The following is a 17,422-nucleotide window of genomic DNA, read 5'->3' on the forward strand; positions in this document are numbered from 1 at the left end:
CAAGATCTATTATAAAACCAATACATATTTGTACATATATTTACCCTGTATATTATTTCAATTTAGCAGTTTGGAAAGTGAGTTTTGTTCTTTAGAATCACGTAACCTTTTTTGTACAGCGGAAAAAATATTCATGTTAATTTCCAGGGGTACACAAATCTCCACAGCTGCTAATTGGCTTATTCTGCAACACCATGTGGATACATGATTGTTTTGGATTAATGCACGTCCTAAAAATAGAACTGAACAAAAAAACACACAAAAAAAGGTTGTGCGCATCAAACAAGGACTCGGTTCTTACAATAATGGTCTAGGTGATTTTATGCAGAAGGACAGAATTATATTGAACAGGATTTATATTTTCATTAAGCTGCTTACATAACAGCAGGCAGCGGAAAAAGAAGCAGATCAGTTATGCTCCAATGTCAATGAAATAATATTCTAAGCCATCATTTCGGTAAAAATAAACAGGAACTTGTTAGTATAACAAGGTTTCCAGTGCCTCTATCCTGTGATGTCAGAGCCATAGGATTACAGCGGAAAAATTAATGCAATTGGTGATTATCAATGAGTTTAGTTGTCAGAATATTAATTTTAGTATTGATCAAATGGTCAAACTATTCTGGAGCTAGAAAATCGATTGGAAGTCATACATCGGAAGTGTGCAGACTATTAGAATAACTATTATTTGAATAAAACACGCAATACATTTTGTAACTGAACCGTGTAGCTAGTATGAACCAGTTTTTGGGCGTTACTTTTCAATAAGTATCTTACTGCTAACCATGCAATTATTTTTTCAAGTATAGATAACCCACTGATAGGGATCTAGATACAATTGACGTTTATGTGTCACTTTCCTAATTCCTATGTGTCATAGGTTATTACCCAAAATAAACACTTTGCTTTGGGGGCAGACGGGATTATAGGCCCGTTAGAGAGATCAGAAGATCTCCGCTGACCAGGCCACCAGGCTGTAAAATGGATTGAGGCTTGTGCTTTCGCAGAACAGACAATAATCACAGCTCCCACAAGGTTTCTTCACAGGGCACCGACAATATGCTCCATTGTGCTAAGATAAGTCCATGTTTTCCTTTTTACTAGTGTAAACAAACTAAAGGAAAGGTTTTCTGTTTTTTTTTTTTAACTTTGTAAAAAAATATATACAATTAATTATGTTTCAAAGATGTGCTCAAATATTGAACTTTACAGCAATAAACAAAGGTCAGAAAAAGTCCAATATGAATCAAGTCAACATGTATTGAATTGAATGATGTATTGAATACAATGTCTTCAGATATCAATGATAAGCCTTATAACCAGAATTGCAAAAAAAGGGAGGGAAAAAACAGTATGTGAAACACTTAATTCTTTTCGTTTCTTTTGCATTAAAATGTCCTTGTGCATTAATTATATATATATATATATTTATATTTAGCTTCGGGATTAACCCCTTCAATCCCAGGGTTTTTTGGTACCTCAAGTCCCGTAGCAATTTTGCGCTATGTCGGTTCAGCGATTATTCTCTTTTCCTGCGAATAGAGTACCCATGTAAACTATATATTGTTTTTTCAAGGAGAGATAGAGCTTTCTTTTGATACCATAGTTAGATGATTAGCTGAAAATTTAGAATGAGAAATTTAGTAAAAACTATCGAAAATTTTGAAAAAACCACCTAAATTCTTTTATAAATTTTCCCTCTGAATCCTCACAAAATTAGGTGATGGAAAATCCCCTCCAAGTTTATAAATTCAGGTGTCCTGATTTCAGAAATACCTAATTTATATAGATTTTCCATACTTTTCCAGGACTTATAGGGAACATACCATAAGGTGTACATTATTCATAGAATTTTTATGCTTATGGCTTAACGGGTTTGGGGGTTGTGAACGAGGACAGGATGGTCATACTGGGTAGATGTTGTGTTAAGGCAATAGGATGTAAGTTTTTTTTTCTTTTTTATATATTTTTTTAATTGTATTTTTTATATATATTTTTTTTTTAAATCCTGTTAGGGACCTCTTGAACATGTTATTAATGCCAGTGATGTCACAATGACATGACTTAGCTCACTTTATTGTTTTTTTTCAATTATTATTATTTTAGTGATTTTTTTAAAATGTAAAATCACTAACCTTTTCTTTTTTTTCCTCTTTTCGTTTTTCATCATGGGAGGAGGGTGAGAAACATGGCTTCTCACTCTCCTCCCCACGATCCCCCTGCACACTCTTACACTCTCTCACACTCTCTGAATGTTTCGCTACTTTCTCCACCAACCACTTCCGCTTCTGTTTCTCGCAGCCCGCTTCTCTAGCATCGTCTTCATCTTCTTTTTCTTCTGTCTTCCTTCTCCTTTCTTCGTCTGCATCTCCACGGACATGACCTCTGATAAACTTTCTCAAAAAATTTGGCGCTTCTGATGACATCCTCCAATCTGGGGAGATGTGGACGTTCACAGGAGGTCATCTTCAGGCACATCATCTCCTCCAATCCTCCAATTATAGGAAGGATGTCACAGCAGGATCCGCCATTTTTTCAGTAGTTCACGGAGAGGTCATGTCTGCAGAGACATGGATGAAGAAAGAAGAGAGAGAAACAAGAACAAGCAGAGCTGAGAGACAAGAAACCGGAAGGAGTCAGTGAAGAAGGTGAATTTTGTCTACGTGAAACGGTACCTTTAATAATATGCTAATAATGCGCATGCTTACTGAGCTGCAGCTTTCAGTTATACAGTCTCACCCGATTGCATTCTGTGATGATGCTAGCTGTCCTTGGAACACCATGTTAAGTCAGCAGGAAAACATCAATATCACCTTCACAGAGGGCAAATACATAAGAAGCGACTGTGCATTATTTACATGTTAAACATTGCTCAGTTGTTGTAGAAAGAACATGGGTATATTTCTCAGATAATATGACTATGTACACATCACTTGCCCATAAGTGTAAATGACCACATATTTTCAATTAGCATTTAATTATACGTGGATTGAAAGGATTTCTCTGTAATGACATTTGCACTCCCTAGACAGGGGTATCAGTAATGTATCATTCACAGTTCCCAATGTAATGGGTATATGGGAATACTATATGAAGGTATTGTGTGCATGCAGGGTAACTATCATTTGGTATACAATTATTACACATAGATATATTAGATATAGATAAATTCTCTCTGGAATAAATATTGATAATAGGGGGAATTGTGTTAACATTAATAACATTTCTATATGTCTGAAATTAAGTTAATTTTTTTTGTCAAATGTGGCTGTGACGTCTCCCTGAAGGCCGAGTGGCTGCTCAAAAAGTGGTTCAATTTATTTTTTAACTTTAAAATATTGTTGAAGGTTTTACACTATTTCTTGTATGTTTTACAAATATTGCAAATCATTTCTCAGATTAGAAGAATGCCTCACTGTATCAGCAAAAATAAGAGTAAAAGAGCAGACCTGCTTAGGTTTATTTCCTCAATTTGCCACACCACTTGCGGAGCAATGGCTTCAAACCTTACTCTTCTATCATCAAATGGAGGATAATCTACCTGAAAGCTTTGAACCATGCTGAACTAAATTTGAACTAGAAGGAATGAGAGTATGTATTTACAGAACAGATTGCTTGTGATACTTCTTGTGATGGTTAAGACACAAGCTGAGAGCTGCTACATCAAATCAGCTGTCAGTCAGAATACACTACGTTCTTACCATAACATAACTGAGAACTTCTTTCTTTGAGCTTCTCTATTTAAGGATACCTATGCCATGTAAACTATGACAAATATTCTTTATTTGAATAACGACGGATGAGTTCATTGAATTGACTGGTGATATGCAAAGTAGACAACGGTATAATGCACACTTACTTCCTCAGTACGGCTATTTCATTCTCTATGCTGCTTTCCTTCCCCTTTAAAGCTTTCTTCGGGATGCATTTCACTGCAAAAAGTTTACCAGTCACTTTTTCTTCAGCTAAAACAACTTCTGAAAAGGCTCCCCTAAATGAAAGATAAAAAAGGACAGATTAGGAATTTCACAAGTTTTTTTTTTAATTACAATTATTGTTTTAATACAGCACGAGGTGAACCAAGCAACATAGCATCAAACAAAAAAAATATCATCAAAACACGTGTATTACAATATTGTTATTTAATGCCTTGGGCTTAAAAGGGGAATATATGGGAAACGTTTGAAAACATTGAGGGAAAATACACTAATTCCGCAAGTTTCCACATCAGATGATTTAGAAATAATAAGAGGACGTATGTAATATAATGTATGTACTATAAATACACTAGCCTATATGACCCCATCCCTGCATAGGATTCTGCCATGGCAGCATTTCTCCTCTCACCCCTAATCTACACAGGCCCAGACTGTCTTCCAGGGAAATTTCCAGATGGGCCCTGGGACTGCATCTTCCACATGGCCAGAGGCCACAGAGATTCATGGCTGGCCATGGGAGTACTTGGGAAATCTCTCGTGTTTGACACAAAGTCTCCAGGTCAGTTTTTTCTTTCTCCAAGCAGTGGTGTGGGCACTTGGCCACACCAACTCACTCCCTACTTCGCTCTCACTCACCACCCAATAAAGACTTTCTGAGGTAGCTCTGCCACTCCCTCAGAAGAGTAAAGGCTACAGGTAGTGTTACGTGGGAAGTTGCCACATATGGTTACATACAATGTGACACCACATGTCTGGAGTAGAGGGGTGCTGCAATCTAGTAAGCTGTTTGAGGAGGAGGGGAAGGTGTAACCGTGCGTGCGTGTATTTCATCCGTTTACACAGTAGTGAAAAACCAAGGTGTGTGTTTATTCAACCTCTTTAATGATATAGTGTAAGCTATAGGTGTGCGTATAAGTATTAAACCTCTTTCGTGTTGGAAATGATGATAAGCACATTAAATAAAAATGCATTCCTCACCTAATTCACTTAATACAGACTAGTTTTAATATATAAAACTGTATTTTTGTATGATTTGGGTGAGATTTTCACAATAAGGAGGAGAAATCAGTGTGTATTTAGAGTGTGTATGGCTGAGATATGTTTTGAGTACTTGCCTTTTAAATGTATAGAGAATGAAGGAAATGTGACAGAGCTCGATAATATGTTTTAGTGTTAAAGGCAAACACCTTAAATTATCTGGGTTGTTCGAATACACTTAGTAATGTTATTAAATATTAAGGTTTGAGAAATGTTCATAGTCTTCCAAAATTTCAAATAGTCAAACAGGAAACAATAAACAGATGTGCTCACCAGAGAGTATAACTGCTAGTCCAAATCACTTCATGTGTCTAATGGTGTGTACTGCATGAAAGTGGCAATAATTTGCTTGACAGGGAACCCCACAATTATTGTGGTTATTACTATGGCCCAGCTCTCTTCGTGCCACACACTAAAACAGAATGCATGTAATAAGTGTCCCAAGTGTTAACAGTGCAATATCTGTTTGTGATTGGAACCCACAAGGTAAAGACTCAGCTTTTGCCCCTTATTATGGTTAGTTGTTGGTTTGGTTTCATATTTATAATATTTCATATATAGGATATGCTTGGTTTACCTTCTAATGATTTTAATTAGAATTTGCATTTTAATGAAGAAATGCAAGTTGATTGCAGTTCCAGAAATATACATTTTCATAGCATATTCTTTCATTGATGCAATGTACCCAGGAAAATCCTTTAAGTGAGGGCATGTCCATACACGCATGACTGCTGGAGCTCAGGAAGAAGAAGCGATGCAGGGATGCATATATTACATTATCAAAGGGTTAACTGAAATAGTTTATTAATACTACCTATAGTGTGTGTTTTTGGTGTACCTGTTTTGGAGATAATATGTATCACCCACCTTCACAAAGGCAGTCTGAACCACCCTACAACTTACTGTAACTCACATAACTCTTAATGGTGAGAAAACATCTTAGATCTATACCCAACAACATTTCAGGTGTGTAAAGCAGGACTTTTTTGTTGGGGGGCATGCTGAGATGTGGGTCCCCCCCCCTTACAATATAATGTACCAGAAAACCAGGATAAGACATAAATTGTGAGGTAGCCATGTGGGAGCTGCAGTTGAATGTTGAACGTGTTTCAAAAGCATAAACCTTAATCGATTTCACAACTCCAGTTAGGCACATGATCCCCTAATGCCCAAAAAAGCAGTAGGGGTGCCCTGAAAACCAGTACTGTCGCACTTTAAACGTGACACTTGGAAGGTATGCAGACCCCAAGAACGGTATGTTAAGATAGGCGCTTCAACTATGTGCAGAAAGTATGTAATTCATATACTGTAAAACGTGTAAACCTCATTACTTATGGTTGTTTAGTGTACCTATAAAATGTAGGATTTAGGTAAGAGGTGATCTATTTCTATTAAAAGCGAATGCATTTAACCTCTTCATTAATACCAAAAAGGGCATGGAAACAGTCCCTTCTCAGTGTCAGACGAAGCACTTCTCTTCAGTTTCTATAACATCCATATCTATAAATAACCATATAAAAATTCTGATAACTTCCATGATCCCCATGAGTCATGTGAATTCTGAGTCGTATGAAGTATCCAGTGCTTTTGAGGAGAACAAAAGGTTTACACTGCTATGTATAAAGGCTTAAAGAAACAATGGCTTAGATGCAGAAACCGTAGCCATATTGACCAAAATAAAAAAAAGATATTATGGTACTAAGAGGAGATAGTTTAACCATGCATTATACCAGGGCATCTCATCTCACTGGGATTGGTCTTTCATTATGCAAAGTGAAACTTCTGAATTGAACTTTATACCTCATTCCAACTGCAATACAGACCATTTTGTTTTGAAATTAATCAACCCTTGCAATACATGATCAATTAGTGGCTAACCACACACTGGAAAGTGACAATACGTCAAGACTTTATTTTTTATTAACAACTGGTTTGAGTGACACACAAAAAATGAAAGTGGTTACTTGTGATTTTATGTCCCCATTATTCTAAGCAGTTTAAAATGGTCTATTATTGCAGCCAGGGTGATGATGCATGAAATCTCTATCACCGGCCAGAAATCATTATGCTTCATTGATTTGCTTACTGGTGATAGAACAATCGGATGTACCTACTTATCTGTATTATTTCTTACAGGCCCCTGTTTGTGCAGGGATGGGGATGAAATGTGGCCCCAGCACTCAAAAGGCTCACTCTAGTTATCATATGCACTTAAATGCATATGATAGATGAATGGCCCTTTGAATTTTCCATTTTGCAAATGCATGGGGGGTCCAAATCCAGCTAAATGCTGCGCAGGAGATGCATTATGCCAAATGCATCTCCCTGCACGTGATGTACCATCTCCACTGGGGTTCTGCTGAATGCGGTGTGCAGGGATCCGTTTAGACTCCAGTACTTATATCTTAAGCATCCAAACAGTGGTAAGAAATGTCAGATCATGGAGGAAGAAAGAAGCTGTAGAATGGTTGAAAAGTTTGTGTTGGGTAAGTATTTTACTCTACCGCAGATTCTCCATTATTCATTGAGCCGGTGTGGTATTACTTCATAGGGTACTATATGGGTTGTGCACTCTCCTTTGTGCTTACAGCCCAAGTGGGCCTTATTAGTGTGTTTGGTTCAGATGGCTGGATATATTACACTGTTTTGTATTCTAAGGCTTTGTTAACATGTATATATTGTAAATGTACACCTTCTTGGAACATATCTGACATGTATCTGTTCTCAGGTAATCCTGATACCTAGCAGGCTGTGCACAATGTATGTAATATGTTGCTACATTTGTATTCTCCCATGCAAGTACTGAAAATGTTTAAGAAAAAGAATTCAGCTTTTAGACATTTACCATTATTGTTATTTACAGGGTTTTATGATGTATTGAGTAGAATAGGTAAAACTTTCAGGCTCCGAGTGATTTAAAAGGTGGCTTGTGTTTCAATCAGTCACCATCTATTTAAATCACCTTGGCTTTCCTCAGTCTTGCATCTTCTCCAAGTTAAACCATCAACTGCTGCTGAAAACTGTTTTATTGATTTCATTTTTATTTTGCTGTTTTAATAGTTAAAAGACTTCGAAATAAAGCAGAGCTGGCTTTGGCACACTCGTCAGCCTTTTATGCTAAAGGTTTGTTTTTGGTGAAGCATTCTGTTATTTTGTTACTTAGACTGCTGGGGAGAAAGGCTCAGTTCACTTCTGTGTTGGTTTTATTGACAGTTCACTGGGGAAACACATCTATCTATGCATAATTAAAAAGCACCCTGAGCTGGTAATTGTGTGCCAAGTCTGAAAGAGTATCCTTCTGAACATCCCCCACCCTCACGACTACTGCCAACAGCATATGGAGTTCTCTACACTAGCTCCTGTGTAAGTATATGGCTTAGCACTTGGTACAACAGACACCGCTGGATTTGTCACCACCGCCATACACAATTCTCATTTTTACTGGGCATGAGCCGGAGCTAGGGACTTAGTATCAATAGTCAATGGAAGTGTTGAGGATCTGCCAGGTTATACAAGTACCAGCTGGGCAGAGTTGAATCCTGATTAAGTTCTCATGGCTGGAGGACACTGAATCTGATTAAAACAAAATGACAGTACGGTTAGCCACGTGTTTTAAATCTTGGGAGGACACAACTGTGAAACTCAGATGATCTATGTAATTACAGCTGGCTTGATTGTGACTTAAAATCAAAAAGTCAGGTAGACTGATACATATGAGGAACGCGCACTTCCATTATCTAGACAATTAAAAGAGGTGGTAGAGTAATTTGAATGACCCTGGAACAAATCCCCAAACAATTAATATAAAATACAAGTCTCTTGGGATAAAGGAAAGAATCATTTATTCTGTCCCAGGTACATCACACTACCAACATCCTCAGATACCATGACCTAGACTTGTGTATTCAGATTCAAACAAATTTAATTTTTAACAAAATTTGCCAATTACATCAAGTCATACCAATCTCTGAAAATAATGAGGGACCCCAAGGAAACAAACAAAAATGAAGCAAAGACTTACTCACGCTCTCTCTCTCTCTCTCTCTCTCTCTCTCTCTCTCTCTCTCTCTATATATATATATATATACAAAGACTCCTGGCCTATCCTCTCCTCCGATTGGAGAAATGGAGAGAGTGTGTGCCCAAAGGCTCCGCCCTTTTGTGAAAATTCATAGAGAGGCAAAAAAAACAAACCAGATTTGCTGAGAAAGATGTGTTTCTGCGCCTCTCTTTCTCGCAAATCTATCTGCGGAGCCATGGGGGCAGCCAATCAGGGGAGAGGGTGAGCCCGGAGGTTCTACCCTTTTTCAGATGTTCACTGGGAGGCCCAGGTTCACAGAGAAGCAGATGAAAAATAAGACACAAGGGGTAGCAGACACAAAGGCAAGCAAGAAACAGAGCTGCAAGACAAGGAAACAAACAGGGAAGCAGTCAGTAGAGAAGATAGGGAGACATTCAGAGAAAGAGTGAATGGATGGACTGCTGAAATGTGCACACACAGTATACAGTACACTTGCCCTTGCACACACGCCTTCAATTGATAAAGTTCAAACAAAAAGTATATGACTGCTGTAATTAACTGTATGTATATTGTCAATTGGAGTGTCCGTTACCCTTGTATTGTAGGTGCGTCTGTGATAGACAGATAGACACCAACTAATGCATCCCCAGGAGACTTTGGCTCCCTTTAAAATTGGCGGTATTCTCAGTTTTGGTTAATAGACTCTTTCTTTATAGGCATTTTCTCTATAGCAGATTTAAATGGGAGCATAATTCACTTTTGAATATATATAATGTTTTTTTTTTAGCTCAGATCTCATAATTTCTGTTGTGCATTGATTTAGTTGTGTATTGATACAGGCATAGAATAAAGGCAATTACAGTCAACGTTAGAGTTAACGGAGATCTGCATTTTAAACCTCTTCTGTTCTACCGATATTTAGCTTGAATGCTTTGTGTAAATAAATAGAATACTCTTAGGGTATATTAATAAAAGTTAATCTTCTGGGCTATTTAGTGTATTCTGTATTGATTTCCCTGGGGATCTATATTCTGCTCTATATAGGAGGAAGGAAGAATGAGCCGCCAGATTAAGGCCTAGGAGCAGGGCTAGCTCCCATCAGACCCCCCCACACTCAGATATTAATGTGTAATCAGCTTGGATTTCAGAGCCTTTAGGTAAAATTGAAAAATTCCCCATGTATATGACCCTCAAAATAAATAAATTTCTTGTGTTATTGATCGACGTTCTTCAGTAGAAACAGGCAGTGGTAGAGGAGACAGAAGCCCTGCAATGTCCCTTTAACTTCAGGGACGATACCTTAATTGTAACGATAACCTATTTGTCTGTTTTTTTTTAATGACCGTCTCAATAGTTCTGAGAGTACACGGTATAGTTTCCTTCAAATCAGAGGACATTATTGGTTGAAACCACCATTTTCAAAACTCTCAGATATTATAAAAGCCCAAACTAGTAGGTAGAGGAATGCATCAGGATGCATGCCCAGAGGGACCCGTCAAAAAAACTGTGGGCGCAGGCAATGTACCTGCGGGTCCCAGTAATCCTGCGCATGCCTGCAAGGCTGCCTTTGTGTTGCTCGCACACAGCATCTTCTCTCTTGTTCTGTCCAGGAACCTAGCAGAGTCACGTGAATTTACATCACACGACTCTGCTCCGTTCCTGCTTCTCCTGGGGGGTAGAGAAGAGGCAGCATTGTGGGAGTTCAGGTAAGGGGGTGGGCTGAATTGGACACATGTGTAGAAGGAGCAGATGGGATTGGACACATATGTTGCGGGAGCGGGCAGGAGTGGAACACACACGTTGCAGGAGCGGGCGGTAATGGTCAGAAATTTAGCGGGAGCGGGATTAAAAAAAACAGTCCCGCGCAGGGCTCTACTAGCAGCTTTCTGCTAAAGGAAGGATTTCAGGCTGACTCTGTATAATGCATAGTTAAATCATTTAGATTTCTTCAGTCCCCTCATTATACCGAGTGCCAGGATTTGATAATCTGGTAAATTTACCAAACTATGGATACATGAATAAAACCATTAACACTGCATAGGATGGTTAATATTAAACTAGTATGTAATTGCTACACTTAACATCATGAGCAGTGGTATAATAGTATATGGTATTCATAGAATGTTGCCCTTGATGTGCTTCTAAACTGTGAGTGAAGATATTCACATCAGAATTCTAATGATAATGCTTCAGAAACAAGATAAAAGGCTTGTTGTTTCAATATGTTATTCTGTTTCATCTCCTACTGTTTTCGACAGAAGGACCTCAAAAAAAGTGCTGGGAGAATAAAGTGTTATTTATTGTGCAAACTATAAGACAGCAGGCTTATTAAACAGGTTAACATCACCTGCTTGCCTTTTAGCGAACACATTGTCTATCCTAAAACTTAAAAGATAAATTATCTTTTGCAAACATAAAAAAAACATTTAATACATAATGCAATCATTTAGTTTTGGATTCGTATCCTAATAGAGGAATAAAAGTAAAAATTGTTAACTTGGGAAATAGTTATGTTGAAGTAACAAATATTTTGAGGTGCTGTTATGCCTTTAATCTCCAAATGTAGTGGTTAGTGTTGGACAGAGGATTTAAATTGCCCCTGCCACTTTAAGACCAGTGGCCAATAAATGACATATGTGCACCTGCACATTTGCCTGATTTGTCAGGTGGGCAGTCCAGGCCCAATAGCGAGTGGTTACAGGCTTCAGTTTGGCCCACTAACCAATACAACTTGTAACACGAGCGTTAGAATATCGGTATGATTATATAAAATATGCACATACTATTTTCCCACAGAAAATTATACTTGAAAAGATTTCACGTCAATGATAACCAATGATATACGGGCCACAAAGAAATGAGAAATAGCTCGTATTGTATACTGTAATTATGTTAGCAACGTCTTGAGAATGTGTCATTTGAGAAGCTTTTGTCCCATTGTTATCCCTGTGATTCTGCAAATACACTTACTATTTTTTATGTACTAACATAAAACAAGAGTACCTGTAGGGCACATCGCTGTCATGTAGAAAAGAATAAAGCCATTAAAACAATAGAAAAAAGGGACTACCAGTTTAATGCTGCATAAGGTTTTACAATACAATTGAGAAGGGTTTCCTGTCAGCCTAGTCAGTACTTCATCTCGGTTGTAGCGTTTATACAGCAGTCACCCTTTTCACTGCTTAGAGGCCGACAGGTTTGTTATATACCCTAATCGTTCTTTAGGTTGTACTTTGAAATATTATATATACACACTATATCTCCCAAGCATCCCTCTTCCTCTATTGAGGTACGTCTTTGTTTTGGAGTTCAGAATGCTTGGTGTACATGAGCATACCTGGGAACTTCTGGGAACTTCAATGGGGGTTTCTGTTGACGTCGGGGGGCATTCCCTCCGACGGCAGCAGGAAACACCCCCATTTAAAGGAAAATGGGCGGGGGCAGGGGGCGGGGAGCCGGGCGTGTCAAGGCTCCACTCCTGCAACCTGGAGGATTCGGGTCTTGACCCGGAGAACCAGAGAAGCAGTGCTCACCCGGCAATCTCTGGGTCAAACCCGGAGAGTTCCCAGGTATGGACATGAGTCTATCACAATCTTCTACAGTCCTAAACCCATTAGTAATATCTTTATATAAGCAACACAAAATGTTTTTGTATATTAAATTGTTTAAAAAAATATATTGTTCTTATTACAAACACATTTTAAAAAAACATCAATAGGTGACATCAGCACGTAAATAAGTCACAACAAGGTCCTGCCGCAGCAAATATGTTATTTGGCCATATGAAATATGATATACAAACATGCAGATATATAATATACAAAAAACAAAACTACTCTAAAAAAATTTAAAAAATAAATAGATTTACAGGCATATCCCTCATTAATGTACACAATTGGGTTCAGAGTACGTATGTAAAACAAAAATGTACGTAAGTTAAGCACTACCTTTTTTCACTTAACGCATGTAATGTAATTGTCAGGTCATTTCCACCACAAAACATGAAACGCTCAAAAGACACAAAAGATGCTTGAACGGCGAACTGACGTGTTGTTGTCATGCTGGTATGTGTCTGTTCTCTCAAAGTGAGTGTACACAAATGAGGAATGGTTGTGCTGCAACTATGTCTTTACTTGCGAGTGTCCTCAAAGCAGGGTATGCCTGTTCTCTGAGCTGCTGATCTTCCATGACCCAGAATCAGCTCATCTCTATGCCGACTTAAAGATGATAACTAAGGACAACTGTAAGTAAGGTTCACCTAGGAAACTTACCTTCCTATGTGTTTTTATTAATATGACTCTGGGTTTTGTTGTAAACAAAGTTATGCAGGCCACTCAAAAGTGAACTATCACCTTCACCAGTTTTGTGCTGTAATATGGGCTTGCCATAACACTGTGTGTGGCCACCAATGCTCTTCTGGGATGGAAGAGGAAGGGGAAAGTTCTGGTGAACCTGCCATTAAAGTTCCAAGGTACCCGTCTGGCACTTAATCCGTCCAAGATATATTAGGGGAAGGGACTGTGGAAAAGACTGAAAATTTGATTTATTTATTTTTTGCAGTTACTTAGCTGTATTTGTGAATTGCTCTCTGCCTCTCAAAGTTGTGGCTTGCACATTTCTACCTCTACCTGAACGACTGTACTTAATACTTTCATCAGGGAGATGGATATCTCAGACAAATAATTAAAACCCCACTACTTTTTACAGCATCACCTCCCGCAATCTAAACTTTAAACTCATCATCAGGGATGTGAAAATATCCCTTCAGGGCCTGATACAGAGATAAGCAGTCCTAAGTCTCTCATAATACCTGCTATAAGATGATTGCTTATCTCCACAATATGTCCTGCTGGAAAAGCTTCTGCTGAGACCATTAAATCCTAAATACCGAACTCATTATGCTTGTAAATGAGGGCTCTTGTCTCCATAAATAATTCCTCTGTAAATGAGTGTCACTTTAATTTTATGATGCAGAGGACTAAGTCAAATGATTTGTGGATGTTGGTGGCAGCAGGTAAGGTCTCAAAACACTTGCCTGGAGTGTGCTGGCAAGATTGTGTGCCCGTTTACCACATTGTTTGTATAGCAGCTAATGAAATAGCCATGCCTATAAACACTAAGCAACCTAATCTCAAACTGTAAACTACTTATCTTAAACTTCCCAATTAATCTGGTATTTCTTACATTAAAAGTAATAAGTTACACCTCAATATCAAACGCCACCAATTTTGAAGAGACTGATATAACATCATCAATTTTATTTCAGTTGCCTAATATATGGGTAGGCTAATGACCCTTAATTGAAAATCCTGGTCAGATAACCACTGGGAAGGCCAGAACATGGCATTTTTGATCTAGAAGCTAAAGAAGGTATTTATACAGAAAATCACAGTTGAGAATACTGTGGCACATATGCAGCTAAATCTTCCTTTTTGTGCTTAAAAGGATAGCAATTTGGTTGTTGTTGAGGTGTGCTTGTGGTTTGCAGTATAGATAAGACAATTTGTAAGTTCCCATAGGTAAGTTTCACAAGCACTTCAATCTTGAAGCTGTGCTGTGGAAAAGCCTAGAGCACTTCAAACATATGTAAGTATAAACAGTTTTCATTTCGTTATAACATGCATTCCTAAATGTAACTTTTACAACATCTTTCAGCAACTTACATTCACTTTTGATAAGTTTCCCTCGGTTATATTTTAACCATGTACTGAAAAAAGTGGGTTTAACAGGACTTTATTCTAGTCCTGTGCTTTTTGGGTTCTGGACATTGTTGGTAACATTTCTGTTACTACAGGTGACACCAAATCGAGCTGGGTTATAAATTCAGCTCATAACGTGTATTCGTTGCAGGATATTTTAACTAAATTGAGAGAATGGTATGAGAAAATACACCAGTCATATTGTTAAAATGTAAAGTAATGCACTTGGGCAATAAAAACATGCATGCTACTTATCCGCTAAAAGGGGTCAAACTAGGGAAATCATCACATACAAATCTCAATACCCCTTAAGTGTATGGCTCCTCTTTCACTCCAAATATTGAGTGTCCACCTCTTGCCTATAGTAGAATGCAGAGTGCAACTACTGATATTCAGCCAGTGGTGGTGGGTCTGCTCAGGGCAACCTAGTCAAGTGTCTAAGGTCTCTACTGAATAAATAAGGCAGTTACGACATGAATGAGGGGAAAAGGGGCAATGAGAAATGTTTAGCTATGTTTACAAAGACACAGGGTAAGTGAACTGAATAACATTAATGCTCCACTATAGAGACACATAGAACATAATGCGTTGATTTTGCTGGCAAGCAGTCTTGATGTACCACCACTATCTTTGTGAATACTTTCATATTACAGCAAAGCCTGTTTGGTCATTTAACATATACTTCTATCCTGTACTCTGTCAAATCCCTCTATGTATATGGATCTCTTTAAGAGATTGTTTCCTGAGATGTATCGCCATTTATATTGCTCAACAAATAATACAAAGCCTTTTACAGCTTTTGGGTCTTTGCCGCGTATGCTCTGAGTAGGATGGATGCGTTGTGTTGCATCAGGCATCATATGATAAATATATAATTTATGATAGGAGTCACAGTTTTATTAGTTGGTACCTTCTTATTTATTGTGTTTAATAGCAATGTACACCACACCCTCAAGGCTAAACACAAGCCACATAAATGCACCATCCAGATGTCAACTAAAACCTGGCGAATTGAGAAAGCTGAATATAGCTGATGGTAAACCAGTGTTTTTCTTGCAGGCAGGATAAACCTGCTTGACAAATACATTTGCATTTAGATATCAGTATCTCTTCTTTTAGAATACATTGTTGCCCTGACAACAATCAATATATTAATGCAATTAGTTATCTCTACAGCTTCAGAAAGCCCTTAGTGTTCAGTTACCAGGAGATAATACTCATTTGCATATGCTTAAAAATGTCTATTTTCTCTAAGAATATAGTGTCAAGAACAAAATTATCTGCTGATGAAAGATGGAGATCAGTTTAAAGAAGTGTTTGATGTAAAAGTGTATTTACACTACAGTGCATCCCTAGTATATTAGGTAAATATCTCTCCTATTGCTGGAGTCAAGAATTGTGATCCATTTCACTCGGCTACACGAGGTTCAGTTTTTGCCACGCACAGCATGTAAGAAAATTAGAAAAAGTGAAAATGCAAAAAAATATTTCTGTGCATGGCAGCTAGACATCTCATGTGTTTCCTCTTCCTGCAGGTCATTGTGCAGGACTTCAGGCAGCTTCATGTAGGAAGGCAAAGACAACCAGCAGATACTGTAGGCTCTTCAGGTATGGCTGGGACCCAAGAAGTGAGAATGTTATTATTATGATTATACATAAAAAGTATACAGTGTTTCCTGCATCATAAAGGCTAGTGTTCTTGAATTCTGTCAAGCAAACATCATGATACTTAACTATTAGTCATTTCCAATTTGCCCTAGACGAAATGAGTTTATCCCGTGCCCTGGCTCTTATTCTCACTGAGAGCAAAGATGGTTCATGTATGCTAATATATACCTAAGGCATGGAACTCTGAGCATCAAAGATTTGCACAAAATGCTAATGATTTTGCATCCATAAACATCTACCAATGGTATATTGAGCCCACACATCCATCTGTCAATGTGATTACACAAGACTGCTGGAAGGAGTTTCACACAGACTAAAAAATAAAAAACATGTCCTTCCACCTGTCTCTTTCTTATATAAAATGGGTCTATTTTAAAATATTTACAAAACAAGTGTCTCATTCCAAAACACACCGCTATTAGGAATGGTACAAAGTGAATGAGTAACAGGCTTCTTTTTATTATTATTTTAAGATAAAAACAATAGACTCGTCATTATCCAGGAATCCTCAATGGGAATTATTCAATTTAATCCCCAAATGCCTCCATCTGCATCCACCTCTTATTTGTCTGTCTCTCTACTACTATCAGGCCCTATTTTCCCTTTGAGGGCACTCCCCACAACATCTACGGAAAGGTTGGACCAAACACAATATTTTTTTTGTTTGGTTATGTGCCGTCTGAAAACACTAACAACCAATGACACTGATATCTAAGAAGATAGTTTGGAATTTAAAGCAGAATTTGTATTTTTTTCACAGGTCTCACTGTTATAAAGCGTGCGTCATACCAGACACAGTGCATGTAAGAGGTCACCTCGGCTGGTCTGCTGTCAGATCAATGTTTATAAAATAAAGGGAAACATACCACGTACACCAGCTGTCCTTAAGAGGCACTAGTATCACCTAATTTTTTTTTTTTCAGGAAAACCGTGTGCTGGTGACACTAATGCACGTTGAAGAAATAACTGCGCACATGTGTACAACGGAGGCAAGGTGAAGGCAATGCAGGTTCATGGTGGGTAGAGCACTTCTGAGCTCTCTGCATAGAAAAAAAAAC

General features: G+C 38.0%; 1 protein-coding gene across 2 annotated transcripts in view; it reads right to left on the minus strand.

Annotated features, from left to right (window-relative positions):
• Positions 1–17,422, minus strand: part of CAMK1D (calcium/calmodulin dependent protein kinase ID) — a 109,417-nt gene that overhangs the window by 55,455 nt on the left and 36,540 nt on the right. For both annotated transcript variants that reach the window (XM_053463275.1, XM_053463274.1), the window contains exon 2: positions 3,860–3,991. In XM_053463275.1, coding sequence (XP_053319250.1) covers positions 3,860–3,991 — 132 coding nt within the window. The remainder of the gene's footprint in view (positions 1–3,859; positions 3,992–17,422) is intronic.

Source organism: Spea bombifrons, chromosome 4 (assembly GCF_027358695.1).
Source record: "Spea bombifrons isolate aSpeBom1 chromosome 4, aSpeBom1.2.pri, whole genome shotgun sequence".
Lineage (NCBI taxonomy): Eukaryota > Metazoa > Chordata > Amphibia > Anura > Pelobatidae > Spea > Spea bombifrons.